The sequence below is a fragment of the Brassica napus genome, chromosome A9 (assembly GCF_020379485.1).
Source record: "Brassica napus cultivar Da-Ae chromosome A9, Da-Ae, whole genome shotgun sequence".
Lineage (NCBI taxonomy): Eukaryota > Viridiplantae > Streptophyta > Magnoliopsida > Brassicales > Brassicaceae > Brassica > Brassica napus.
Window position 1 is genome coordinate 17376373 of NC_063442.1, and position 27599 is coordinate 17403971.

General features: G+C 35.0%; 3 protein-coding genes, 1 non-coding gene and 1 pseudogene across 4 annotated transcripts; all 5 read left to right on the top strand.

Moving 5' to 3' along the window:
* Positions 1 to 2606: 2606 nt before the first annotated feature.
* On the top strand, positions 2607 to 4050 carry LOC106364107 (annotated as a pseudogene).
* Positions 4051 to 5708: 1658 nt separating this feature from the next.
* On the top strand, positions 5709 to 8435 carry LOC106366118 (origin of replication complex subunit 1B). Its single transcript, XM_013805675.3, has one exon. The coding sequence runs from the start codon at positions 5837 to 5839 to the stop codon at positions 8264 to 8266; it is 2430 nt and encodes an 809-aa protein (XP_013661129.2). The 5' UTR covers positions 5709 to 5836; the 3' UTR covers positions 8267 to 8435.
* Positions 6776 to 6852, top strand: LOC125578818. The gene has a single exon (XR_007316901.1). It is a non-coding gene; the product is annotated as a small nucleolar RNA snoR28 (small nucleolar RNA).
* An 8164-nt stretch (positions 8436 to 16599) lies between the features above and the next one.
* Positions 16600 to 19791, top strand: LOC106364106 (putative cysteine-rich receptor-like protein kinase 39). Its single transcript, XM_013803743.3, has 6 exons — positions 16600 to 17625; positions 18090 to 18215; positions 18290 to 18634; positions 18741 to 18978; positions 19081 to 19219; positions 19299 to 19791. The coding sequence occupies exons 1-6, from the start codon at positions 16785 to 16787 to the stop codon at positions 19578 to 19580; spliced, it is 1971 nt and encodes a 656-aa protein (XP_013659197.2). The 5' UTR covers positions 16600 to 16784; the 3' UTR covers positions 19581 to 19791.
* Positions 19792 to 22603: 2812 nt separating this feature from the next.
* LOC106364105 (agamous-like MADS-box protein AGL80) lies at positions 22604 to 23879 on the top strand. Its single transcript, XM_013803742.3, has one exon. The coding sequence runs from the start codon at positions 22845 to 22847 to the stop codon at positions 23757 to 23759; it is 915 nt and encodes a 304-aa protein (XP_013659196.2). The 5' UTR covers positions 22604 to 22844; the 3' UTR covers positions 23760 to 23879.
* The last annotated feature ends 3720 nt before the right edge of the window (positions 23880 to 27599 follow it).

Genomic DNA, 27599 nt, shown 5'->3' on the forward strand with positions numbered 1-27599 from the left:
ATACAAATAATAATAAGTTAGCATCAGCTATAGCAAATGATATCATAATTAATTTATTTTGCATCAATTTATTAAAAATGATACAATTTATGTGATTTTGTATCACTTAAACAAAAATGATATTATTATATAGATTAATATCAGTTCAATAATCGATGCATTTACTTTTTTTTTAAAACATCGTTTGTTAAAATAATACAAAACTTACATCAATAAAAATTGATGCTAACATAGTTATCTTAACATTATAAATATTACGTAATTTTTACATCTATTACGTCCATGCCGAGTACGTTGTCTTGGTCGTGGACCTACACCTTCGAAACTAGTGAGACGCTCAACTGTAACTATACAAGACATAGAAAATTTTGGAATGGTCGTAGAGTTGAAAATACAAATAAAAGAACTATCTCATCAAGTCAAGGGAATGACTACATTCATCCAACAAATTATTGGTACTTCAACCGGTGAACAGGTAATAAATATAATTTATTATTTCACTATACTATACTTTGATACATAAAAATAACATTTTAAACTATATATTTAGGCAAGAGCATGGGCTGCAAGTTTTTATGTAGCTTTTGCTAATATTCCAAATCCAACTTTTGCTAACATGCCAACTCCACAAAATCCTAATCAGGTAAATGATGATTCTATATTTATTTCATTATCGATAAGTATTTAGATGACACACTAATTATCATATAATTTTATGTTAGGAAATGGAATGATGGTGTTGATGGATTTCAAAACGTTGGGACGCTGCAAGTGATTGTAATTACGTCTTTTTAACATTGCTTCTTATTAACTCTAGTTTGTTTATGTTTTATGTATTTGCATTATGGATGAATTGTGTTTCTACTTTTTTATTTATTATTATTATTATTATTATTATTATTATTATTATAGTTACCAGTTTAAATTTAGTTATTTATTTAGTTTTTTATAATATTGGTTTTAAAATAGTAAAATATACAAAAGTTTTGTTGATATGTTAAACATCAATTTACAGATGATGCAAAGTTATTTTAATGATTTTATAAATATATTAAAAAATATTTTGCATCATTTTTTATAAACGATGTATGTATAAAAATCGTTTGTCAAAAGTCAAAACTGACACAACTATCATATCAATTATTTGCAAACAATACTAATTTTATATCAGTTATTATAATTGATACAACTATTCAAATCATTTATGAAAATTGACATTAATTTTAAATCAATTATTAGAAAATGATGTATATAATTAAAATCGGTTAGTTTAGTTGATACTAATACTAACATCACTTAACTAAATCGATTTAGATTTAATATCATTTATTGCAAATGATATAATCTTACATCACTTAAAATAAGTGATTAAAATAGTATTATCTTTTGCACCATGATGCATATTATTTACATCACCATTTTCACAGTCACTTATATAAGTGATGTAAATTTCTTTTACATCATTTATAAATAATGAAAATATTAAAAATAAATGATTCAAACTAATCTTTTTTTTTGTAGTGTGTTTCTGATATTTAGGTGACGGTTTACGTAATCATACCTTTTTTATAATGGTAATAAATAAATAAAAGTACATATACTATTTAAGGAAAGTTGAGAGGGTAAATCACATTAAATATAAATATTTGATAAGTGAAAACTTTAATTTTCTTATATTTGAAACGGTAACTAAATGAAAACTATAATTCACAAAAGTTATTAGTTTATACTTTTTGACGAAACACTGTAAATTCAATATTTTAGTACCGATTTCTAATTTTAATATAGTGTGTACTAGAAAAAAGGAGAGGAAGAGAATTGCAATAGTGCATAACTATTTACTATATATGAAAAGTTTGAAAAAAAAGTATTAAAGAATTCATTTTAAAAATCAACTAGATTCTGATCCGTCCTTTAAGGGCGGTTATATTTTTTGTTTTACATTTTGTAAGAAATTTATTTTTTATATTTGTGTTTTCTAGTTATATATGTGTTTTTGTATAATATTTCTCTTAAATGATTAATAAAAAGTTTTAATAATTATATTAAAATAGTTGGACCACACATATATCAATAGTCAATAGGTGATGTTGCTGTTTTAATAGAATAGATAGATAGGATCGATAGTAACTTTAAGAGCATCTCTAACCCATAACATTATTTTAGTGTCAAAACCACACTATTTTAGTGTAGTTTCAACACTAAAAACAAATTCATCTCCAACCACAACACTAAACTTCACACTAAAAGCTATTTCATAATATTATATTTGTTTATTTTTTTAATTTTTTCGTTTTTAATAATATAATTTATAATTAAAATAAGTGAATAATGATTTAGTGGAGTAAATAGTATTTTTGTGTGGTGAATAGTATCACACCAAATTTAGTGTAAAATTATAGTGTTACACTAAAATAGTGTGATTTTTAGTGTTAGGTTGGAGAAAGTTTTGGTGTAAAATTCACACTAAAATAGTGTTTTGCAGTTGGGTTGGAGATGATATAAATGTTGTATTATACGACGTCATTTTATGTTGCATTTTTTCATTGATATTCATGTAAGACTGAACCAGACAGAAAAGAGAATTTCTCAAAAATAAAAAGTAGATGGTGACGTCGAAGCTTAAAGCACTCTAGAACTACCCGGCGGGACCTAAGAGCATCATTAACCCTAGCAACTCACTAGGGGTGCTTAAATTTTTTTTTTTTGCTTTTTCTTTTCTATCTAAAAAAAATTAAAAATGACCAATCGCGGATCGCCACATGTCGGTGTAGCCTGCAAACAGAACAAAACATGGACGCTTAAAGAAGCATCAGAAGCGCTGCTGCTTCTTCTTCTTATCTTTCTTTTTTTTTTAATTAAAAATTTGCTAACCACCCCTTAAGCAACCATGGATAATGGTGGTCTAAGACAAGTGAGTCAACTCAGATTCTGTTCACATTATTTCTTGACTTTCAGTTTTCGTTTTATATTTATTTCGCTACATTCATGGGAATCAATTAGAATCTATGCATCATTCAAAATTTAACGATTTATGAATTTTAACCATGTATGACAGTTATTTGGTCTAATAATTTTTGGCTCTAATGTCCGACAATCCTGAGTTTGATTATTATGTTGTTACTCCTTTCTAACAACTTAATACTCTAATTATAACCAATAAATGATTCAGCTCATTCTAATTTTTGGTCTTATCAGTTCATTTCTGGGCTCCAACTTTCAAATGCATTGCTAACATTGCAGATTTCCAGAAACCTCCAGAGAATATTTCATACCTTCATCAAATTGGTATATACACACATTGTGGTTAGTTACTACTTCTTAGTTGTACCATATCTCAAAATCTTCTGACTACAGTTATTCTAATTGTTTGTATACGCTGTGACATGTACTGGAATGATTTGATGTCGTTGTAGCATTGTAATCACTCATGTAAGTTTCGCCTACTTCTTGCTTTTTGAGTTTGTTTTTTGTAATGATTTCCTTATTGGAGTATTGTTTTCGTTTTACCGAAAAACTGGAATTTTTTCAGTGTTAATGTTGCTATGGCAGCGACAGGAGTATACCAACTTTCTCGTAAAATAAAGTAAGAACAATATGATATCAAAGATAGTCAAATTACTTTGCACGACATGATGATTCGTATGCATCAGTAAGTATCAGACGCCATTTTTGCTTTAGCCTTTGCGATCAACTAAGGATGTTTGCTTAAATGTTTATAGGTATGATTATGTACCTGAAGGAGAGGCTGCTGCTGCTGAAAATGAATGATGATGAAAAATATGTGAAAGCTTTTTGATGAAAAGGTTCTTTCGCAAGTGTCTTGTAACTAGACATTTCTTTTCCAAATCAACATATGCCAATGCTTGATTTTTATTAGACAGTGAATGGTAAGAGTCCCATGCTTGATAAATAATAAATCAACATGTTATCCAAAGATATATTAATGTGTCTTCGTCTCGAGTCTGAGTAAGTTATGATATAACAATTGCGGAATATGATTGATTGTTGTGGAATTTCAATAAGGTTTAAGCTGTTTCAATTGCTAGCTTCTGTGTTTTCGTATTAAATTTTAAAAAATCATAGTACTTCATTTATTTCTTCGCTCTACCGGCTAGGACTTCATTTGAGACTAAATCCATTCAGTTTAGTTGTTATACATATAAATATTCGTACTGAACCGGGCTGATCCAATCCAAACTAAGAGAAAAGGATATTATAAAAAGTGAATCAATTTTAATTTACTCCATATGTATCTAAAATAAATCTGAACTTGAACAATTATTAAATAAGAATCAAATCGAAATGAGATTTCCGTTGTTTTAGTGTACCAGTTTTTCCATGTTAACCCACTTTGTATCTAATCAAATGAGATTTCTTATACATTTTCTAGGGGGTTATTGGAATACATAGGCATTGTCTTTGAGTTTAATGTTTTAGCATCCTTGTCTTTTATTACATGTTTGTATGCTTTTTTGTTAGACTTTAGTTTCTAGAGAGTTCTCAAATTTGTACGCTGATTGTATTTACCCGAAATATTAGTTATTTGTTCCACTTAGCATCTGATAATGTCTCCATTAATGCATTCTAACTAAAATCAGACCATAAAAGTACTTTGAATCAAATTCAAATCCATCTCAATTGAACCATAGTAGATCAGATTTCACATTGGTAAACTGTTTTGTAAAGTTGAAATTCCGACTGAAACCCACATCAAAATTAAATTATGTCATTCAAATTCCTTCCAAAATTTTGAATAACAAGAATGTCTAGTTTGTTGTAAAAACAAAACTAGAATGTCTAGTTTAGTATCCAGATAAAAATAATGGATTGAAATAAATTCTATTATAATAAAGTTTAATGACGATTTTAAAAGTCCAAAATAATATTACCACATATATTCATTTATTTGATAAAAATATATCTTCTAGCCTTTTTCATTATACAGTTTACCAGCATTTGTCATCATTGATCTCCAAATTTATATACATTAAAAATGCAAATATATATCTTTAAAACCTTAAGATTGTTAAAAAAATGAACAATGTTATTTGTTTCATCTCTTTGTTTTATGAAAAGATGATAACTATGATTTTAATATTTTATCCAAATATAAATAACAAAACTAACATTTCCATATCCAAAGAGTACAATATAACTTACCTCTTTAAATTAATACTGTATAATTTAATATACATTAAAAATCTCTATAAAATAATGTATTTTTATAGTCTCAAATTGAGTTTTTGGTTCAATTAGTATATCAAATTAATAAAAAAATTATAATTGTGGTGTAGTCCTAACATTATTAATTTATAGAGGTTTCACTGTACCTTGAAATTTCTAGATATTTAATCAATGTCGAATCTTACATTAATTAAACAATAGACTTATTTTATGGAAAAAGAAGTCAAGAATAACGGGATCAATGGTGGTAAATGAAATGTCTTTTACCTCTTAATTAATGCGTAGTATTAAACAGATTGATAAAACACAAAAACTATTTTTAGACACTAGTCATTAGTCAATTAGAATCTTGAAATCAAAGTTGCATGAATCCTGCAATCTATTAAAGACAAGTAAATCTCCTACTAATAAATTATTTAGGCACGAAAGAATCATTCACCATTTCCTTTCCAAATTAAAATCCTACTAATAATTAAAAAAAAAAACATATTTCTTCTTCGAGGGAACATTTCCCGCCAAATCCTTCTCACTAAAACCCTCCTCCCACCAGAAACCATCTCCTTTCTCTCTCTACCTCTCTCTCTCTCTCTCTCTCTCCTCAGCCTCCTTCACCCAGAAACCCTAGCTCTCTCTCTCTCTCTGAGCATCAATGGCTGCTTCAACTCCGAGAGCCAAAACCTTCCAATCCCCAAACAAAACCCCAACTAACAACATCTATCGCAAATCGTACCTATCTCCTTCAACGCCATCGCATCCCACTCCCCAAACCCCACAGACTCTCACTCCTCTCCGCAGATCCGCTCGCCATGTCTCCCGCAAGATCGATCTCGGAGACATCGACCAAGAGATTCTCAATCCTCCGATTGAAGAAATGAATCTCATCCGAAAGCGAGAGAGAGCCCCGAGAAAACAACCCACCGATGATCTCCAAACTCCGAAGAAGAGCAAATCCAAATCCAATGCGGAGGTTTCCTTCTCTCCTGTATCCCCGATTCGTTCGGAGAAGAAGAGGAAAAACGCCGAAACAAGCTCCAACAAGAGAGTCCACTACACCAAAGTCGAATTCGACTCCGTCGAGTTCCAAATCGGAGACGATGTTTACGTTAAGAGAAAAGAAGACGACGACGACGACGCCGAACTCGAAGATTGCCGGATCTGCTTCAAATCAGGAAGTAGCGACAACGTGATGCTCGAGTGCGACGACTGCTTAGGCGGATTCCATCTCAAATGCTTGAAGCCGCCGTTGAGAGAAGTCCCCGAAGGCGATTGGATCTGTCACTTTTGTCAAGGCCACACGCTCGAGGCTCCCAAGCCTCCGGAAGGGAAGAAGGTGGCGAGGACCGCGAGGGAGAAGCTTCTCTCCAGCGATCTATGGGCTGCTCGGATCGAGAAGCTCTGGAGAGGAGTGGACGGTGTGTATTGGGTTCGTGCTCGTTGGTATATGATTCCTGAAGAGACTGCTTCGGGGCGTCAAGGTCATAACTTGAAACGAGAGGTTTATTTAACGAATGATTTTGCTGACGTGGAGATGAGATCTGTGCTTAGGCATTGTTTTGTCAAGTCTCCTAAGGAGTTTGCGAAGGCTAGTAACGATGGTGATGATGTGTTTTTGTGTGAGTATGAGTACGATGTGCATTGGCATAGCTTCAAGCGTTTGGCTGAGTTGGCTGATGGAGATTGCGAGAGTGATGACCATGAGTGGATGAAAGAAGAAGAAGAGGTTGGTGATAGTGATGACGAAGAGATGGAGGTTGAAGATGAAGGAAGTGTGCGTGATTCCAAGAGTAAGAGAGGTTTAGCGAGTTCAAAAGCTGCTAATTCGCTTAAAGGAAGGTTCTTTGGACTCGACAAGGTGGGAGCGAAGAGGATTCCTGAGCATGTGAGATGCCATAAGCAGAGTGAGTTGGAGAAAGCGAAAGCTACTTTGTTGTTGGCGACAAGGCCTAAGTCTCTTCCTTGTAGGAACAAGGAGATGGAAGAGATCACTGCGTTTATAAAAGGTTCCATCTCGGATGATCAGTGTTTAGGAAGGTGTATGTACATTCACGGTGTTCCCGGGACAGGGAAGACTGTTAGTGTGCTATCTGTTATGAAGAATCTGAAGGCTGAGGTTGAAGCAGGGATCGTAAGCCCGTATTGCTTCGTGGAGATTAACGGTCTCAAGCTGGCTTCCCCTGAGAAGATTTACACGGTGATCTACGAGGCATTGAGTGGTCATCGCGTTGGTTGGAAGAAAGCTTTACACTCTCTGAATGAGAGATTTTCAGAAGGGAAACGTATTGGGAAAGAGGAAGAGAAGCCTTGCATACTTCTCATTGATGAGCTTGATCTCTTGGTTACTAGAAACCAGTCGGTTCTATACAACATTTTGGATTGGCCCACCAAGCCTAACTCCAAGCTGATTGTGTTGGGGATAGCCAACACTATGGATCTTCCGGAGAAGCTGCTTCCTCGGATCTCAAGCCGGATGGGTATACAGAGACTATGTTTCGGTCCTTATAACCACACTCAGCTACAAGAGATCATTTCCACAAGGCTGAAAGGGATCGATGCTTTCGAGAAGCAAGCCATTGAGTTTGCTTCGAGGAAAGTAGCTGCGATCTCAGGAGATGCAAGACGTGCCCTCGAGATATGCAGGCGTGCAGCTGAAGTGGCGGATTACCGTCTAAAGAACAACACATCCGCAAAGAACCAGCTGGTGGTAATGTCAGATGTTGAAGCGGCGATCCAAGAGATGTTTCAAGCACCTCACATTCAAGTTATGAAGAGCGTTTCGAAACTGAGTAAGATCTACTTGACGGCTATGGTACACGAGCTATACAAGACGGGAATGGCCGAGACGACGTTTGATAGAGTGGCGACGACTGTGTCGTCTCTTTGCGGAACCAATGGAGAAGCTTTTCCTGGTTGGGACGTTCTTCTCAAAGTGGGTTGCGAGCTTGGTGAATGCAGAATCATTCTCTGTGAGCCTGGAGAGAGGCATAGGTTGCAGAAGCTGCAGCTGAACTTTCCAAGTGATGATGTTGCTTTTGCATTGAAAGACAACAAGGAGCTTCCATGGCTGGGAAATTACTTGTGAGTTTTTTTCTATTTGCTGATTATTGAATCCAGAAACTTTCTTTTAAGTTAAAGACTTAGTTTTGTTGATTCATGTTGGATGATCATCTGGATTTGTATCTGTTTTTCGTTTTGAAATGTTGTCATGTATTCCTTTGTTTGTGTAATCCCATACAGAGTTATGTTTTTTATTCTTCGTATGCAAGAACAGTGTCTCTCCATGTTATTGAGAAAGCAAACGTTATCATTACAAAGTTATGTCGTGATTCGACATTTCTACTTATATCCTTTGTTAGTACTTATGTCATTTGAATACATATTAAGTAAGTTCACCAAAAAAAGAGATACATATGAAGTAAGTCTTGAAATATTGAGTTTAAACCAAACATTATTTGTTATCTAAGCATTATAAACGTTATTTCACTTATTTTATTTTAAAAATATTCAATCTAGAGGGTCTATTCAATCAGTTTCAACATAATCTAAATCTAAGCTTTGCAGGTTTTACTACATATTTAGCAATCGTGTCAGTGTTTATTTACTAATATTTTTTTTAATATTTCATTGTAGTTGGATGTATTAGAAACAAAATTCAAGGCCATAGCACATGTTTTAGAACTTACACATGAATTTTTATAAAGCATTGAGAACTCACTTCAAATCATTTACCGAAATACTCTTACTAAATGTTAACAAGGGGTTATTCGATTCATAACCTTCAATTTTTTTTTTTTAAAGAAAACATTTTTAAGAATGAAATTCATGTGCGTGGATTTTGATATTGAGTTTTTGGTTACATTATAATTTGAGAGAACTAACCTTGAGAATCTTCTTAGGTCTTAGCTAGAGCCATGTTTTCGATCAAAGATACTCAGTGTTGTAAGTAAGCTCTTTCGTTACCTAGAGAATGGAAACTGTGAGAACCCGATTATTATAAGTAGCCTTACGAAAACAGAAATCCTACAAAAGCTACACAGAAATAGAATTAGACTTCCACTAGATCAGGACATTATTTATTAACAGAAATTGACTACGACTCACGACTCTTTCAACCAAAACCTCCTTTATTTTAGACCGGATTTGTTACATTTTCTTAGAGAAACAACACACGGTTTAAAATAGGTGCTTAATATTGCTACATGAAAGGTATTAAAACGATTTACATTCTGCTTTTGATAAGAACGAATTTATTGACATAATTCTTCATAATACATGAAAGGTATTAAAACAATTTACATTGAAGACGAAGCTAGTTGTTGTAATATATAGATTTGGAAAATTTTGTTCGAATCGAGCTTGTAACCGAAACTAATTCCCGTTTATATGGGTCTATTTTAGTATATATTCATATTTAAAAAAAAAAAGTCTCCAGCTTCTTCGGTTCCGTACTGGAAGATAGTGATTTATGCATCAACAACCTTTACAAAGTCTCCAGCTACAATATTACTGTAAACCAAAATTATTTGTAAGATGCTGATAATTGTACTGCATATTCGTATTTATGTATTGCAAATGTGTATGCACAAATAACACTCATAAAGCTTAGGCAAATTACATTACCGGTTAAATTATGTGTAAGGTGTAATGTAATTTGGTCGATTTAGTGGTGTATACTCACGCTTTCAGAATATGTCTGTTATGATGGTCATGGTAATGAAACATATGACTTGTATACTACAAATAACATGTATGGGATTTATTTAATGCTGGAATAGTGGCAAGAGTATAAAGTTTTGCCAATTAATGCAAGATCCAGCTCAATTACATGTAAGGTCTAATTTATTTTGGTTGGTTTAATAGTTTAACTTTTATATGATAATAACTAGAGATTTTTTCCGCGCTTCGCGCGGATTGTGTCTTTTAAATTTATTTTATTTATAATATTATTTGTCGGTTTTTTTCTTTTACATTAACTTCTTATTTTTCCAATGTTAGTTTTTCTTAATTTAAATTTATATGTTTATATTTTTTATTTTTCTTGTTGTAGATGGAGAATTATATTTTTATTGATGGTTTTTTGTATGTGACATAAACTTTTTGAAATTTTAAATAATGTTATATATAGTACGATTAACACATTAAAGAAGATAAATATTTTCAGGCACATTGTACACATGTTTTATATGCATAATTTTAAACATTATATATGTATATATTATAAGTTTGAAACATGTAAATGCTTTCTAAAGCTAAATACTTGTTCTGAGTTTACATAACTCATCGAAAGTGTTATCTCTTTTTAAATTCAAATCACAGAAAAAAAATATCAAAAAGTCAGTATAGATGGGTGTTTTGGGCTTTTAAATCAACACTGAAAAATTACATGAATCAGATAACAACAGTTTTATAAACAACTGGATAAAATTTGATCGAACCAAAGATTTTCACACAATATGTTCTTTCTTCTTCAAATTGCGAAGAGCCTATAGGCACAAGAAAAAAAATCATAATTTTGTTTTCACTTATATAACATTTCTTCTCCTTTACACACGGAGTTTATTACACTGCTATAAGCAATAGAGAACTATATTCATATAAGATTCATATCTATGCATTTTGACAAAGAAGAATTTTAGCCATCTTTAGTTTCGGAATGGACCAACTTCAGTCATATACACTATATTTTTTCTATGATTCAAATATTACAATTTTAATATATGTGCAGATTTCCATGTGAAAAAGCACGTACGCCATCTATCATTCAACCTATTACTTTTTCCAAAGTAAACACTATAATCCTTGTTTGGTTAGCTCCACAAACTAATCACTTTGGATCAGTTTACTAAAAAATATGGATACTAATATCAGAAAAGAATATAAACACTATCAACAACAAATATTGGCACAAGACTATTTGGTTCAAGGAATATATTCCACGTAATGTGTTTATATCATGGCTGGCTTTGCGGAGAAGACTGCCAACCAAGGATCGCTTGAAGCGTTGGGGATTAAATGTCTCAGGAACGTGCGTCCTTTGTAATCTGGAAATAGAGACTCACCATCATCTCTTCTTTGAGTGCTCTTTCTCTCGCTTGATATGAGAGCCTTTTGCTGCTGAAGTTTGGATTTCTACTCCGGCTGATTTACACTCTGTTGCAGCCTGGATCAATCAACCTCGCGTCAACACAGATGTGCATGCTACTCCAGTCATCAAGCTCTACTTTCAGCCAGCCATCTACCTGCTGTGGAAAGAGCGTAATGATGCGTGACCGTCTCCTTTCTTATCCGGCAAGTTCTTCTTTCTCCTCTTCTCTACTTCTTTTTTATCTTTCTTGTATAAAATCTTATTAAGGTTTTTTTTACCTTGAGTTGTTGTTGGTTGTTTTTGTTTCCTTGCTGTAATAAGTTGTTTAAAAACAACAGTGTAACCTTTCAGAAAATGATAATCTTAACATCTTACCAAAAAAAACAACAAATATTGACTTATTTATGTGAATATATATTTTATTTTAAATCATTTTAGTGGACGAAGAAAGCACCATAATTTGTACAACAAATTTTTTTAGATTCACCTCATCATACTCACCATTTTACCATTTTAATTACATAATTTTACATGAGCTTCTTCACTCTCCCCGGCTATTTTCTCTTTATTTATAACTACAATATAAAGTTATAAACTATATATATTATAAATTAATAATTTATTTACCCTTGAAGTCTAACGATTAAAAATAGAATATAATTCAATATAGATATATGATTCTATTAATAAATTAGCAGTTACAAATTTGAAATTTCTACAAATATCAAAAGTCATATGTTAGTTAATTATCTTCTAAATGATGTCTATTTCTAAATTTTTTTGGATGATAATATTTTGGTTGAGGTGGATAGTCCCAAAAGCCTTGAATTTAGTCCCTTTTATATAGTAGGATGTCTCAGGTTTGATGAAGCAGACTATCTATATAGTTAGCAGAGAGTGTAAAAAGACAAAATTATAGTTAATGAGAAATTAAGACTAATATAATTTTCAATGAAATTTATTGTTAGATATTATTCATTTTCACTCGAATTCTATTTATTGTTGGGATATTACTAGGTAGATAGTAAAATACATTTAATTGATAATTTTAATGAAAATTCGATTTTATAACCTCATTAAATAACTGTGATTTTATTTTAATAGATTAAGAGTAATTTTAATAATTTTTGTTCACATTACTTTTTGGAAATTTATATGATTCAGTCAATTTATACTTTGAGGTTTGTTTGAAGAGAAGAAAAAGTTAGTGGTTTTTAACCGAATCTTAATATTTAAAGGTTTAATTGACATTTTTTCTTTAAAATAGAATAAAGAATCTGAGAAGACGTCTTACTATAACCTTTAGTTTGGTTTTAAATAAATAAATATTTATTTGTAAAGAATCTTGACGAGTAAATATTAAGTACATAAACATATAGGCATTTCCTATTGTTATTTATTTTTCATGTGGATTTTTTTGAAAAATCTTAAAACTGAAATTACTTAAATATTTTAATTTGGCCAATCAAAAAAAGGTTACTTAATGCTTATATCATTATACAGGAATTAGTCTGATGGTAAAAACTTGTATCATCCCCATAATTCTTAAAGAATTTTTTTTTTGTTAGAAACAGTGACGTATGGAGCAAGTAAGAGACTTTCGATAATTCTATATCCTAAAGACACGTCCAAAAACTTCATTGAACGGTTTCTGCTGCTGAAGACTAAAAAAATGCAGCTACGGCAAGAGTCTTTGAACGGTTTCTTATTATTAAAATATTTAGTTTGGCTTTAAATAAAAAAGATTTTTACAAAACAAAGTATGTAAAACATTACGTAATTCAAATATTTGTTATATGGGTAATTTGAGTATTTTTGGGTATTTTGATAGTTTAGAATATACAAAAACATTAATCATAATTGAATTGTACCCAAACTTTTAGATATTTTTAGGTTTTGACAAAAAGATCCGTACCAAACTGAACGGAAAGATAATCAAAGCAATCTTAACCAATTTTTTTTTTTTTGGTAAAAAAATCTTAACCAATTTTAGTGTGGTTCATGTTTAGTTACTAGAAGTTAAAAAATGTAAAGCTCAAAACCCGAATTAACCTAACAGAAATCGATCAGAAGAAAAAACTGAACGCCCAGGTCTATCTTTTACTTTGCAGTGGTTTATTATGTATTAGATTATGCTGTTCATCCGAATTACATGCAGTTAAATATGCAGTTTTTGATATGAGAATTCATGCAAATTTCTTTATAACTTTGCTTGTTTACATTTTGCGAAAACATTTTCTTACATTCAATTTTCTTTCGATTCCTAACGTAAAATACTTTCATATCACTACAAGAAAACACAAGTTTTACGAGGACAGTTTTCCTCGTGACTTCGTCGTAAAAGCAATGTTATGAGGAATTAGCGAGGAAACCCGTTTCGTCGTTATACGTTTGTCGTAACGCATATATCCTCGCTAATTCGTCGTAACATAGCGAGGAAATAATTTCGTCGTAAAAGCGAAGAGGAATATTTCGTCGTAAAGACCACGTAAAGCTTCCACGTAAGGACGTCGCTAAATTTCCTCGTAAATACCACGAAAGACGTTCCTCGTAAAACCCACGTAAATAACTCGAAAGTAAATACTCGTAAAGTAAACGTAAATACCTTGATAGCTTTCCTCTAAAAGACCACATGAACTTTCCACGTCATTTCCTTGTAAACAATTCCTCGTAAAAACCTCGTTAAGCTTCCACGTAAAGAAGTCGCAAAATTAGCTACGAATTTACTTCGTTTCGTTATTTTACAGAAATATAAAAAATTATAATTAAAAAAATAATTTAAATAATTTAAATTATTAATAAAATTAAAATTCTAAAAAAATCAAAACCAAAATATTTTATATATAAATAAGTTTTGAATTCATAATACAAGAACCGAAATTAAAAAGAACTAAGGGTCGTGAATCGCCCGATAGAATTCATCACTCCTCGCCGTTACATCCGCCTCGACATGTGTGTCGGATGTTGACTCGCCTGGAATAGGATTTCGTTGTCGCATGGTCATCGGGGGAGGAAGAACCGATGGTCCACTAGAAGAAGGAGACCCAAAGACTCTCTGAGTGTACTGAGTCTCGGGGACAGTCTCTTGTCCCGAAGAACCGGGAGCTGATGAAGACGACGGGTCTAAACGACTACCCGGCTCACCGAACATCTCTCTGTAATGGGCAGTAAGTCTACCTTTTCGAACCTGAGAAAAAAATTTAATTTTTTTTAATTTTCGTCAACAGTATATTTTCCAACATTATCCACCTAATCAACACTAAATAACATAAGATCCGTAAACTTATCTAAATTCCCTATACAAACCACCTAATCTACCTAAACTAACCAAATTAGAGAGGAATTAGAGAGGCTTACCATTGCAACGAAACAGGGAGGAAGTGGAGAGGAAGTAGAGAGGAAAGAAAGAGTGAGCGCTCGGGGTGTATATATAAGATTACATTCCGTCGCAAATTCCTCGTAATTTTACGACGAATTACAGAGGCCCGTATTTTTTTTTTACGACGAAACAGCGAGAGATTACAAAGGCCCGCGTTTTATTATACGAGGAAGTTACGAGGAATTACAAAGGCCCGTGTTTTTTAGGTACGAGGACGTTACGACGATTTTGCTTACGTGGAATTACCGAAGAAAGCTTCCCTATAAATATACCCGTAACTCTCCTTCTCAATCCACACCCAAACTCCCAAATCACACCCTATCTCATATCATACTCTCAAATCCAATCCTATTCAAATTATAAAAATTTGAGAAAAAAGGAAGAGAAGAAGATATTGGAATTTATGTTGGTGAGACTTAAGTAATATAATTGCTGGAAGTCTTGCCACATGTAAATCCAGTATATTTTTTTTTTCTTTTTTTTTTCTAGTTTTTACAGTACGAGGTGTTTACGACGATTTTGGTTACGTGGTTTTTACGACGATTCCGTCCTACGTGGAATTAAAGTGGGCCGCGTTCATCATTTATTTTACGTGATATTTACGATGAATCTCTCCTACGTGGTATTTACGACGAATTTGTCCTACGTGGTATTTACGACGAATCTCTCCTACGTGGAATAAACGAGGAATTCGTCGTAAGTTCGACGTCAACATACGAGGAATTAACGAGTATTCCGTTTAAATTCCTAAAATCCGAAACCCCAAACCCCAAACCCCATATTCCTTATCTTCTACTTCATATATTCCAAACCCTATCTTTATTTTCATTCCAAACCACAATTCCTTATCTTCTAATTCATATATTCCAAACCACAATTCTCACTTTTACTTATTCATAAAACAAACTCCCACATTTTCTTATTCACAAAACAAACTCCCACATTACCTTATTCATAAAACAAACTCTCACATTACCTTATTCATAAAACAAACTACACAAAATCGAAAGTACATCAATCGGATTCATCGACATTCTCGTCATCACTAGAAATGTCTTCATTTTCATTAAACTCGTCTTCAACAGCTTCGTCTGTGGCATCATCGGTAAGATCTTCGTACTCGTGATTATGCGGATCAATGAGAAGGATGTCATCAATTTCTTGTTCAGGTTCCTCGACTTCATTTATCTGTTCTTCTTGCAATGGTGGTTCTTCTCCACTGATGATTCGTCCTCGAGGTGTTACTTTGATCACTGCTAACCAATTTATACCCGAATCTCTCATCCGAGGGTATGGAAGGAAGCTAACTTGGTCTGCTTGTGAAGCTAAGATGAAAGGCTCGAATTTGTTGTACCGTCGTCCACCGTTGACATCAACTACACCGAATTTGTTAGACCGAACACCTCTGTTGACGACGGGGTCGAACCATTCACATTTGAAGAGGACGCATTTCAGCTTCAGTATCCCTGGAAATTCGACTTCAATAATCTCCGTGTGTCACTTACAAAGTTGGTGGATTCAAAATTAATTAGGTGCAAAAAAAAAAACGTGCGTCACTTACAAAGTTGGTGGATTCAAAATTTCCTCGCTAAATCCACGTAAATAGTTTCCTCGTAAATAAGACGCGAAGTTTACGTCCACTTTACGAGGAACGTACGTGAAACATGATATCATCGTTATTTCCTCGTAAATGACACGTCACATTACATCGACTTTACGACGAACGGTTTTTGTCGTTAGTTTACGAGGAAATAACGATGATACCGTTATTCACGTAAAATCCTCGTAAAGTTGACGTAAACTTACGAGGTTTTTTTTTCCTCGTTAATATTCCTCGTTAAGCTTGAGTTTTCTTGTAGTGTATATTATAACAGCTTCTAATAGTAGTAATAATGGTTTGACAACAAAAGAACTCCGTATAATTCTAAAGTAACTTAGGTGGCTGTTTTGCATCTTTGTAAATCAACCAATATACATTTTCTCAGTCTTTGCCCGTCAAGCAACGTTCTCTGATCTCACCTATAAATATAACAAAGCTCTTAAGTTGATTACTTCTTAACAATAACAAGGTAATACGAGAAAGAAATACATCTTCTACAACAAAATTTCTTTAATTTATTATCATTATCTTAAATAATGGGTCTAAACCCTGTTTTGATAATCTTTCTCTCTTCTTCTCTTCTTATTGTCCTTCAAAACCTCGACGTCGCTAACGCCGTCACGTGTAGCGGAAGCTTCATCAACGGTAACAGCAGCTACTTTCAGAATCGTGACAATCTCTTCTCCACTCTTGTTTCAAAAGTCGTCGCCAACGGCGGATTCTACAACGCCTCGCTCGGCAAAAGTCCTAACTCAGTCCACGCTCTTGTCCTCTGCAAAAGAGGCTACGAGCGGCAAGATTGTATCAGCTGTGTCGAAAAGGTGACTCAGGAGATACAAACTGGTTGTCCAAACCGAATGGATTCGTTCAAGTGGGACAATGACGATGGAGACCATGTTAATTGTCTTGTACGTTCCTCAAACCACTCAACTTTCAAGAACTTCCAGCTTGTACCTGCTGTTATATATCCAAATGCACTTACTATAGAGCCATCCAAGGACATGACGCTTTTCAGACAACAGTGGGAAGCAACGGTTAATCGGACCATCGAGGATGCCGCAGAAGCTGAAACTTCCTCCATACTCAAGTACTACAGTGCTGTAGAAGCCGAGTTCACGGAGTTTCCAAATGTATACATGCTGATGCAATGCACGCCCGACATAGCTTCCCGCGAGTGCAAGATATGTTTGGAAAAGTGTGCGACATATTATAAGAAACAGTTTTGGGGAAGACAAGGAGGCGAGGTTAGTCGCCCGAGCTGTGTTTTCAGGTGGGATCTGTATGCTTTCCATGGTGCTTTTGATAATATAACAAGGGTTCCTGCACCTCCTGGACCACAGGCTCAGGCAAATGGAACCTTTATAACAGACAAGAAAGGTAAAATAACTGAGTTAAAGGCTTAACTAGACCTACGAGTAAGCATAGTGGCTAAAACTTTTTTAATTACCTAGTATAGATTTAACTTTTAAGGGGTCATGGGTTTAATTGTCGTTGGGAAAAGTTAACTCTTTTGAAAAGAGTTATGTATGGGTCTCGTCCTAGGAGATGTATGGGGGTATTCGGATCTAGAACCTCTAGACATTAGAAAACACTTAAATAGAGCATCGTCATAAGGCCGGAGGCATTAAGAGACTTGTGGGGTCAAGTGAACCCCCTAAAATTAGGGAAACAAATTTTTAGTGTATTTTTCTTTCTAAAATTACTATTATATTTAGTTAAAAAATAGTATTAAATTTATATATTATGACCCCAGTTGAAAATATTTCTAGCACTGCCACTGGTCATAGACTCATAATTTGTAAAATGAGGTTCTCATACTGAAATGGGTGAATAATTTGCAGGAAGAAGCATTAGGTATAGCGGAACTATTGCGATAATTGTAGTTCCTAGTCTCATTAATCTGTTGGTATTTATTGGTCTCATAAAATTCTATGCCCGGAGGAAAAACTCATACAACGGATGTAATGGTACCTACCTGTAGCTTGTTTCAATCAACCTTATTATATAGACAATACGACTTCTTATTATTATTATTTTCTAGTTGGTACTGCAGAGTACTCTGATTCTAATGGCCAACCTATCCTACGGTTTGATCTTGGTTCAATCTTAATGGCAACCAATGACTTTTCGTCTGAACGTAAGCTTGGTCAAGGTGGATTTGGTACGGTCCATAAGGGGACATTACCAAATGGCCAAGAGATAGCTGTGAAGAGATTAACAAAAGGTTCAGGGCAAGGAGACTTAGAGTTTAAGAATGAGGTTTCACTCTTGACAAGACTCCAACATAGGAATCTAGTTAAGCTTCTTGGGTTCTGTAATGAAGGAGATGAAGAGATTCTTACCTACGAGTTTGTCCCCAACTCAAGTCTTGATCATTTTATCTTCGGTAAGGCTTCCAAAGAGAGCTGCAAGTTTTATACAAGTTAAAAAAAAGAAAGTTTTATATAATTTTAGAAACTTTTGGCAATAAAATGATTCTTTGAGCTATACAGACGAAGGGAAGCGTTCACTTCTTACATGGGAGGTGAGATTCAAAATTATAGAAGGCATAGCTCGAGGTCTTCTTTATCTTCATGAAGATTCTCAGCTAAAGATTATTCACCGAGACTTGAAAGCAAGCAACATCCTTTTAGATGCGGAGATGAACCCTAAAGTTGCAGACTTCGGGACCGCAAGGTTGTTCGAAGCTGATGAGACTCGAGCTGAAACAAGACGAATAGCTGGAACCCGGTAAAAATATATCAATTAATATTTTTTTGTTTGAATTCAAGCGTCACTCAACATTAAAGACATATATATATTACATAAATGAATTAATTTGCATATCTGTAGTGGATATATGGCTCCTGAATACCTGAATCACGGGCAAATCTCAGCTAAATCTGATGTATATAGCTTCGGGGTTGTGCTTCTAGAGATGATAAGCGGTGGAAAAAACAATAGCTTCAAAGGGGAAGGACTTGCAGCTTATGTAAGCTTCTTTCACATTGTATCAATATTTTCTCCATTTTCTTTTATCTTCAAACGTAACATATATCTTTTTGGTTCAGGCATGGAAGAGATGGGTTGAAGGAAAGCCTGAGATTATAATTGATCCTTTCTTGGTAGAGAATCCTAGTAACGAGATCATTAAGTTGATTCAGATTGGTTTGTTGTGTGTTCAAGAGAATGCAGGGAATAGACCAACCATGAACTCGGTAATAGTTTGGCTAGGCAGTGAGACTATCACCATTCCTTTACCTAACGCTCCTGCTTTCACTGGAAGCATGTCCCAATCTGAGAAAGGTACAACGTCAATAAGCAACGTCTTCACGGAGTTGAGTTGTCGATAACTTGTTCCGATCGTTTTGTTTGCGTACGCTAATACATCCGTAGTGTCCACCGCCAGCTAGTAAGATTGGGACTGGAATGCTGGTGACATCCATTATAACATACTATGAATATGTGTTGTGAAATATTTAGTACATTAAATAATAGAAATTATACAAACCTCTCTGAAATTCTAAATATATATACATAATTGTTTTGATCTTTTCAATAACGTTTTCTATGGTAATATCAGAATTCTAATAAATTATTTATCAGTTAAACTAAAAGAAATATAAAAACGATTATTAGAGTCGACCAATCCATAAAAAAAAAAAACAAAATGCGGATGTAACATCAAATATGATGGAAAATGCATGATCAACAGTGTGAAATTAAGTCTAGCATTGCATTTGTCCCACCAAAATCCAATTGTATCACCTTATTTGAACTTTCTTCTATTAAAAGTTGTACCCAGCCCAGCCAGATATGTTCAAATTCCCTTCATCGTCTTTTTAAAAAGATATGTCGAAATATCATGGTAATAATCATGAGCATTCAAAGTTACAAAAAAAAAAAAAATCATGAGCATTCACAACTCACATCGTCATATAACACTCGTGATATGAGCCACGCCCCATAAAAGAAACAATTAGGTTTCTAGCTAGGTTGCATGGGGACGTCGAGAACTCGAAATGGTGCTGTCTCGCGTACCGGGTTCGTTGAGGGGCGGAATTGGGTCAGGGTGTACTCGTGGAAACGTTCCCAACTCGTCGACAAGAATAGGGAACGTTTCTCTTCGTCTTTTTGTCTTGAAAACATTTTAAAAAAAATTTGAACGTTTCTAATTAATATTTAGTACAAGTATGTACAGAGTGAATATTCTATCGTAAAATATGTAGACGATTAAAAATTGACGAATTCAAATGAAAAAAACTGGTGCATTGTTTTGGGTATATAAACATGGATATGTTAAAATGATAATAAAATTTAGTTAGCATACTATTATAAAAACATCATTTATCTTAATCACTTAATCGCTTTAGTTAAAAAACATCGCTTTAGTCGAAAATTCTACCGTTATTTTAAACAAATAGTTGCATATATTTGGAATAATTTCTAAGATTTGCTTTTATAAGCATGTCAAATTTGGTTTTAATAGATTTCTGTGATTATTTTCCTTTGACTTTGAATGTTGATTTTTTAAAAATAAAAAATGCATTTCAATTAGGGTCGTATTCTATGGTTACGATTCTACCATATATGTCTACTTGTATTCTGTCAAAAATTTATTTTACGGTTTAGATACTTATGACCTCCCTCTCTAGCTATATCTTACGGTAATGATTCATTTCCTTCACGAGTTCGTTCGTCTACTCTACTAAATACAAATACACCACCAAGTAGTATGAAGCACGTGGAACCTCTTGTGAATCATCAAAGACACATTTTCGTTAATTCATGAACATGATCCATATAGAAACATAGACCCGTGGATCTATACATTGAATCTTTGATTTTTATAAATCGAAATATTTAATATAAAAATGATAATAAAATTATTTCTAATTTTTGGAGTTTTATCTCCAATTAAGAAGGGGTCTGAAAAACTTTTTAGTTATGAATTGGGTGTAGAACCGATCAGGGATCCTTTTACATGGGTTTGCCGCACATTTGTATAGTCCCCAGCCATTTCAGATTAAGAAGATGTGAAAATGCCTTAATATACGTTATTGTGAATTATAAAGTAAATTTCAACTAAAGCATTGTCAAGATAATTCTTTAAAAATCATAGTCATAATTAAATCTCATCCTTTTGTATCTATATATTATACCTAAACATATAAACCTCTAATTACATGGTAAGTGTAGAGTTTTTGTAATTTCATTTAGTCTAATTATTATTAGAGGTTTTATTTATATATTTGTATCTATATATTATTAAACAATATGCATTTAGTGAATATTTATACAAAATATTAACGGAAATGTGTTATTAGATCAATATTTGCAGCATGGTCTCGTTTAGTAAAATGGCCAAATTAGTAAGAAAATGCATTTAGTGAAAGAAATACTGGTAAATCTTGAATTCAGAACCTAATAGTATACTTTTAAAGACATAATCTCGATTTGGTCAAATAATTGATAGATTCATGCATTTATGTATTTTACAAGAAATACAATGTAATAAGATCTATTCAAATAGCATTTATTTTTATTATCTAATATGATCTTTTGGTAAATCTGAATCATGAATTTTATATTGTATATTTAAAAAACAGATTCTATATTTTGTCAATTGATAATTAGATACATGTATTTATAGATTGCTACTAAGACATGCAATGCAATAAAATCTTATAGAATTTTTTTCTACTATCCAGTATTAAGTTCTGAGAAAATAATATTTCTTGTGTAATAAAATATGTACACAGGGTGAATATTCTAAAATAAAAATCATTACAAATATTTAACTTCTAGTCTTGCGTAAATTATGTACTGGTTAAAATATAAATCATAACTGACTAAAATCAATTATTATAAACTAGAAAATATCATCAAACTTGAAATAGGTACATTGCAATTGCAAAACTAACCATACTATTGTAATTGATTGAATTGCACATTTAATTTTGCTAATTTCTGATTTTTCCAAAATTATATTTTAAATATTATTAAACAGTAGCGAAATTTGCCTGTTTCCAATTAAAAATAGAAACAAAATATCATTAAAATATATAACAGCTTCCTGTTTCTAATTGGGATTTTTTTTCTGGAATTCTTTGTTTTGGCTCCAAAGTTCAGACTTTCTAGAAAAAACTCTAAAATATTATTCCATAGAATATGGCATTCTCCTTGAATTGCAACTTTGCAAGTACTGCCTTTTGTATGCTTGTTTAAAAAAAAAAAACTCAAGGAAATTTTTTTAAAGCGGATAGCTCGATAATAGTTGATGAGTTTACATAGAAAAAGAAAGTAGTTGATGTATTATTCTGGATATGAAATGTATGTATTATTCTGGATATGAAATGTATTGACGTAAAATGTAATAAAATTAACATGGAGTATTATTATATAAGTTTTTGTCAAGATAATTTTTATATAAAATAGATTCACGATTTTATGGCTGTAATTAATATTTTGTATTTGTTGACCAGCTAATAGTTGAAAAAAATCTCCAATTAAAAGAAGAAATCGTTTGTACTCCTCTATCACTCACTATATAACACCAAGACATCCCCAATCTAATATACACACAAAACAAACAAAAACAAAGAAAAAAATCCATCATGACAAGGAAGAAGGTGAAACTTGCTTTCATTGCCAATGATTCCTCACGAAAAGCAACCTTTAAAAAAAGAAAGAAAGGTTTGATCAAGAAAGTAAACGAGCTTTCAACACTATGCGGTATCAACGCATGTGCCATCATCTACAGCCCCTACGACACCAATCCTGAGGTATGGCCATCAAACTCCGGCGTGCAAAGAATCATCTCAGACTTCCGGAAGTTGCCAGAGATGGACCAGAACAAGAAAATGGTGGATCAAGAAGCCTTTCTCAGACAAAGAATAGCCAAAGCCTCCGAAAATCTGAAGAAGCAGAGGAAAGACAATAGGGAGATGGAGATGACTGAAGTCATGTTCCAGTGTTTGGTTGGAAACATGGGGATGTTTAATCTGAACATTATGGATCTTAATGATTTGGGTTATATGATTGATCAATATCTTAAAGATGTTAACCGCAGGATCGAGATTTTGGGGAGTTCTGGTGGTGGTATGGAGATTGGTGAAACCTCCAACGATGCTGCAGCGGCTCCTTCTGAAGCCGCTGGAACGTTGGCTATTGTGCCGACTACAACCGATACGATTCAGCCTTATCATCATCAGCAACAACATCAGATGTTTCGTCATCATGCAGCTCCACATGTTGGACCCTATGAGCAGCCTCTGAATCTGAACCTGAGTCATAGTCAGAATCAACAACAGGGGTTTACCGAGATGATGATGAACCGTCCCGAGCAAATGAGTTACGCGGCTGAGCAAATGGGCTTTCCGTTTATGAATGATAACCATCACCACCATCACTACCACCACCACCAGCAGGTCCCTGGCGAATCATCCACCACTCCGGCAACAAACGTTAGCGCAAGCAGTGCCAATCCAGTTACCAGTTCAAATCCTACCAATCATATATGGTTCCGTTAGGGTTTGAGAAGTTCACATTCCGTTCAGACAAAACTATCTTTCTACAAAATGTTTCTTTTGTTGTTGTTATCATTGCAATTTATTTTCTGCTTGCTGCCGTTTTTTTTATTTATGATTGTGCTGATGTCAAAAAAAAAAATTACGATTGTGGTTTACAGTTTGATTTTATTATCATGATCATTTGGTTTTTAATGCTATGGATTTGTGTTCCCCTAGCTTTTATTGTTGGTTTGAAACGGGTGTGTTATTCTTTTCTTTCCACAAAGATATGCGTTATCTTTTTAAATACTCAATTACAGCTGTTGGATTCAGGTCATGTATCAAACAAACAAACCACACGGTACAACAGTTGTATACAAAACTACAGATACCTCTGGATATGAATGTGTCACTGATGGTCAGGGTGGATTCAAGCCACCAAATCTATCGTCCGGGCCGGCTTAAACACTTGATAGACCCCGAGGCAATTTTTTTTTTTTTTGGTTTGAAAAAAGGCTTCTTATATACTCCCTCTGGATTTAAATATAAAATGTTTAAGGTTTTACACACATATTAAAAAACAATAAAGAGACTATTTTAATTGTTACTTTTTGATTATATCAATAATGTTTTACCACTTACAATTTTATTTTTTAATTTATGTTTAAATTTTAAAAATAAATACATTAATTATATCTCAAAACATCATACATTTATATACAAGATAAAAATATAAAACATCTTATATTCGTATCCGGAGGGAGTATATATTTATATGTGTCTTATCCAGGCCCATCAGGCAGTTTGTGGGGCAGAGCCTTCTGCCCAGTACAAGAAAGAGCCAAAGCCCAATAGTGGATAAGGGCAGAGCCCAATTCAAAAAGAGAAGAGGAGTAGTAGTAGCGGAGAAGTCTAAGCAGAGGTCGATCGGATGAGGAGGAGGGGGGAGCCGATCATAGAGGGCGGTGGTTGCAGTGAAGAGATGGTTTGTCACGCCCCCAATCCTGAATAGGATTGTTGGGACGGCCATGGTTCGAGGAAACGTGCAAGCCAGTCTTAGGACATCAAGGCAAATGTTTCATGGTCGAGAAAGAAGGTTAAGGACATAAGGAAACTTAGACTTAACCTTATACAAGCTAAGAGACAGCTATGACGAGTAAGACGGTAACTGGACGAAGTGGACGAGTAGCTCGGCCAGTTTAATGAAGCTAGGTTCAGTTCACTCCAGCTCAGTCTCTACTAAGTCAGCTCCACTAGCTGGACTACTAGCTCACTCAGCTGAGGCAGCTGAGAGTCAGCTCATCTCAGCTAGACGGACTGTTCGGACTTTAGGCCGATGGTCCGGGTCCGGGTCAGTGGCGGGCTGTGAGGTCCGGCCATGAGGCCATGGGCTGTTGGGTCTTTGGACAAGGCCGTGGGCTAAGTCCAGGAGGCTTGGGGCGTGGGTTGGGCTTGTGACCGACCCTAAACCCAATCAGAAAGGGCGAAGGGATGCAAGTGGCCGAAAGGGGACAACCCTTGGCCGATGGTGCCCATTCGCTAGCAAGTCGTACCTGTTCGTGGGGCAAGACTTACCCCCTAGTTTTCTATAAATATGGGGGCTCTCTGGTCGATTTCATTATCCAATTCCAGAGTAAAATACTCAGAGAAAAACGTAGAGAGAAAGAAAGAGAGAAAGAGAGAGTTCCGGCCAAGAGAAAGGCCGATTGTGGTGGTGTTGTGTTCCGGCGACTCTGATCGTTTGAGAACTAACTCCGGTCAAGAATGGGAGATCAAGACAAGGAGAAGAGCATGGAGAACCCTGACGTGGTTCACAAGGTATGTGATGGGCCGTGGCTCCATCAGACCGAACGGACGGTCCATGCGACCGCACCGCGGCTCTGCTCGGTTCCTAAGTCCCATCCGGCTCTCCTTATCTGTTTCAATTCGTTTCTCTTCTCTTCTCTCTGGTTAAACACGAAAGGTTGTGTTGGTTGAGTCTAAGGGACACGTCCCTAGGCTTTGGCCGAACATAACCAAACCGCTAGCCTAGACACGGGTCGGTTAGTTGGATGATCCGATCGCACCAAGACTGGGCGGTTAGGACGAACGGTTGGGAATGACCCAAAGGGCACGAGTTGTCACGAGTCATGAGTGTCCAAAGGTTGTGAGTTGCCAAAGGGTGTCAGTAACCAAAAGGTACGAGATACCAAAGGTGGAACATCAAAAGGTACGAGGACCAAGAGGCATGATTGGCCAAAGGGTGCATGTTCCAAACGGTGTCGTTCGGGACAGGTTAGGACCGATCTTTATGGATCAGCCTATGGCTTGTCTAGTTAAGACAAGGTCACGGTTTGTCTAAGCCAAGGTAGAGTCGCAAGGTCTGACCGGTTGCTAAGCCTTCCGGATTAGGCTTGAGGCTTACTCGGCCGATTGGATCCAGGCCTAAGGCCGGATTAGGTAAGGGAGTCCGTTGGGCCATTGAGCCGGACTTCATTGGCCGGTCGCACCTAGATTCTATCTGGTTAGACGGATTGGTCTTTGGGGACGATCCGGATCTGTTCGTGTGTTCTGTTTATCTATTCTGGACTATCTATCTGATTCTAAGTCAAGGGGTGGTTGGTTGAATGACTTAGGATACGGTAGGTAGGTTCATACTGTTTATGATTGTGTTGACTGAGGTTTATCTAAGTTCTAGGAACCAAGCCAAGCATTGTAGAATCAATCCGTTCTATTCTCGGTTATGATTAATGCTTATCTGGTTGTGGTTTCAGGAACTAAGGATGGTTCTGGTCAAGCCAAGGAGCCGTGAAGGCTCGGTCAGTGAGAGGCTGTGTAACGTGTGGTTAGATGATGCTAGGGATGAACTAGTGATTGTCTATGAGACTGTTAAGAAGTTGTGTATTGAATCTCATGTTTCTAAGTAATACAAAGTTTATACATTATTATTCCGCTGTGCAATCTGTTCTTTTGTTTATGAACCTCATATTCGAATATGACTTAGTAAATAAAAGACTTAAAATGGATCAAACAAGCAAAGAAATTAATAAGTAAGAATTCGTATCCAATTGGGTCAAAAGACCAGGAACGGGTCTTACAAGTTGGTATCAGAGCATGCTTGATTCTAGGATAGTTGGGTTATGTAGTCCACACACACACGCAGCCAGCTGATTAGGTCTCACGGTGAGGTTTGATTGCTTAGTCTAGGGATTGTTTTGTTCTGTTTATGTTAGTGTGTTTTATACTAACATTGTCTGAATCCTTAGGCTGGAAAAAGCAAATCGGGAAAGTCCTGAAGAAGTAAGAGAATGGCCGGTCAGTCTAGCCAAGTGGCCGTGGACGGAACTAATCTGTCCGGTTTGCAAACCGATCCGGCCGCGGCTAACGCTGAAGATGTGTTGCCAACTGATCAGGCTAACCTTACGGGGACGCAACAGGATGGTCAGGAACATCAGGAGAGTGATGAGGAAGTGGAATTCTCGAACGCTAACCGTGATGGTGGCCAGCGTGAGAAAGTGGCCGATGGTACGGCCAATGTAACGGCAACACTGTCCAAAGAGGACTTGTTAGAGGCCATGAAGGTAATAGGGACTCAGGTGGCGGCTATGGCCCAACTGTTCACGCCATTAGTGAACTCTTCGGTTGGCCAAGCTACGCCTGTGGCTACTACCGCCCCCAACACCAATGGTCCAGTTGTGGAAACGGCCGAGGTGATCGAGATTGATCCACCAGAAAGGACCGGGAAAAAGGTGGACTATCTGAGTTTGCTTCAGCACATCTCCCGTCTGGGGACGAAGCATTTCTCAGGAAGCACCGATCCTATTGAGGCTGACGAGTGGAGGAGTAGGCTAGTCCGAAACTTCAGCTCCACTCGTTGTCCCG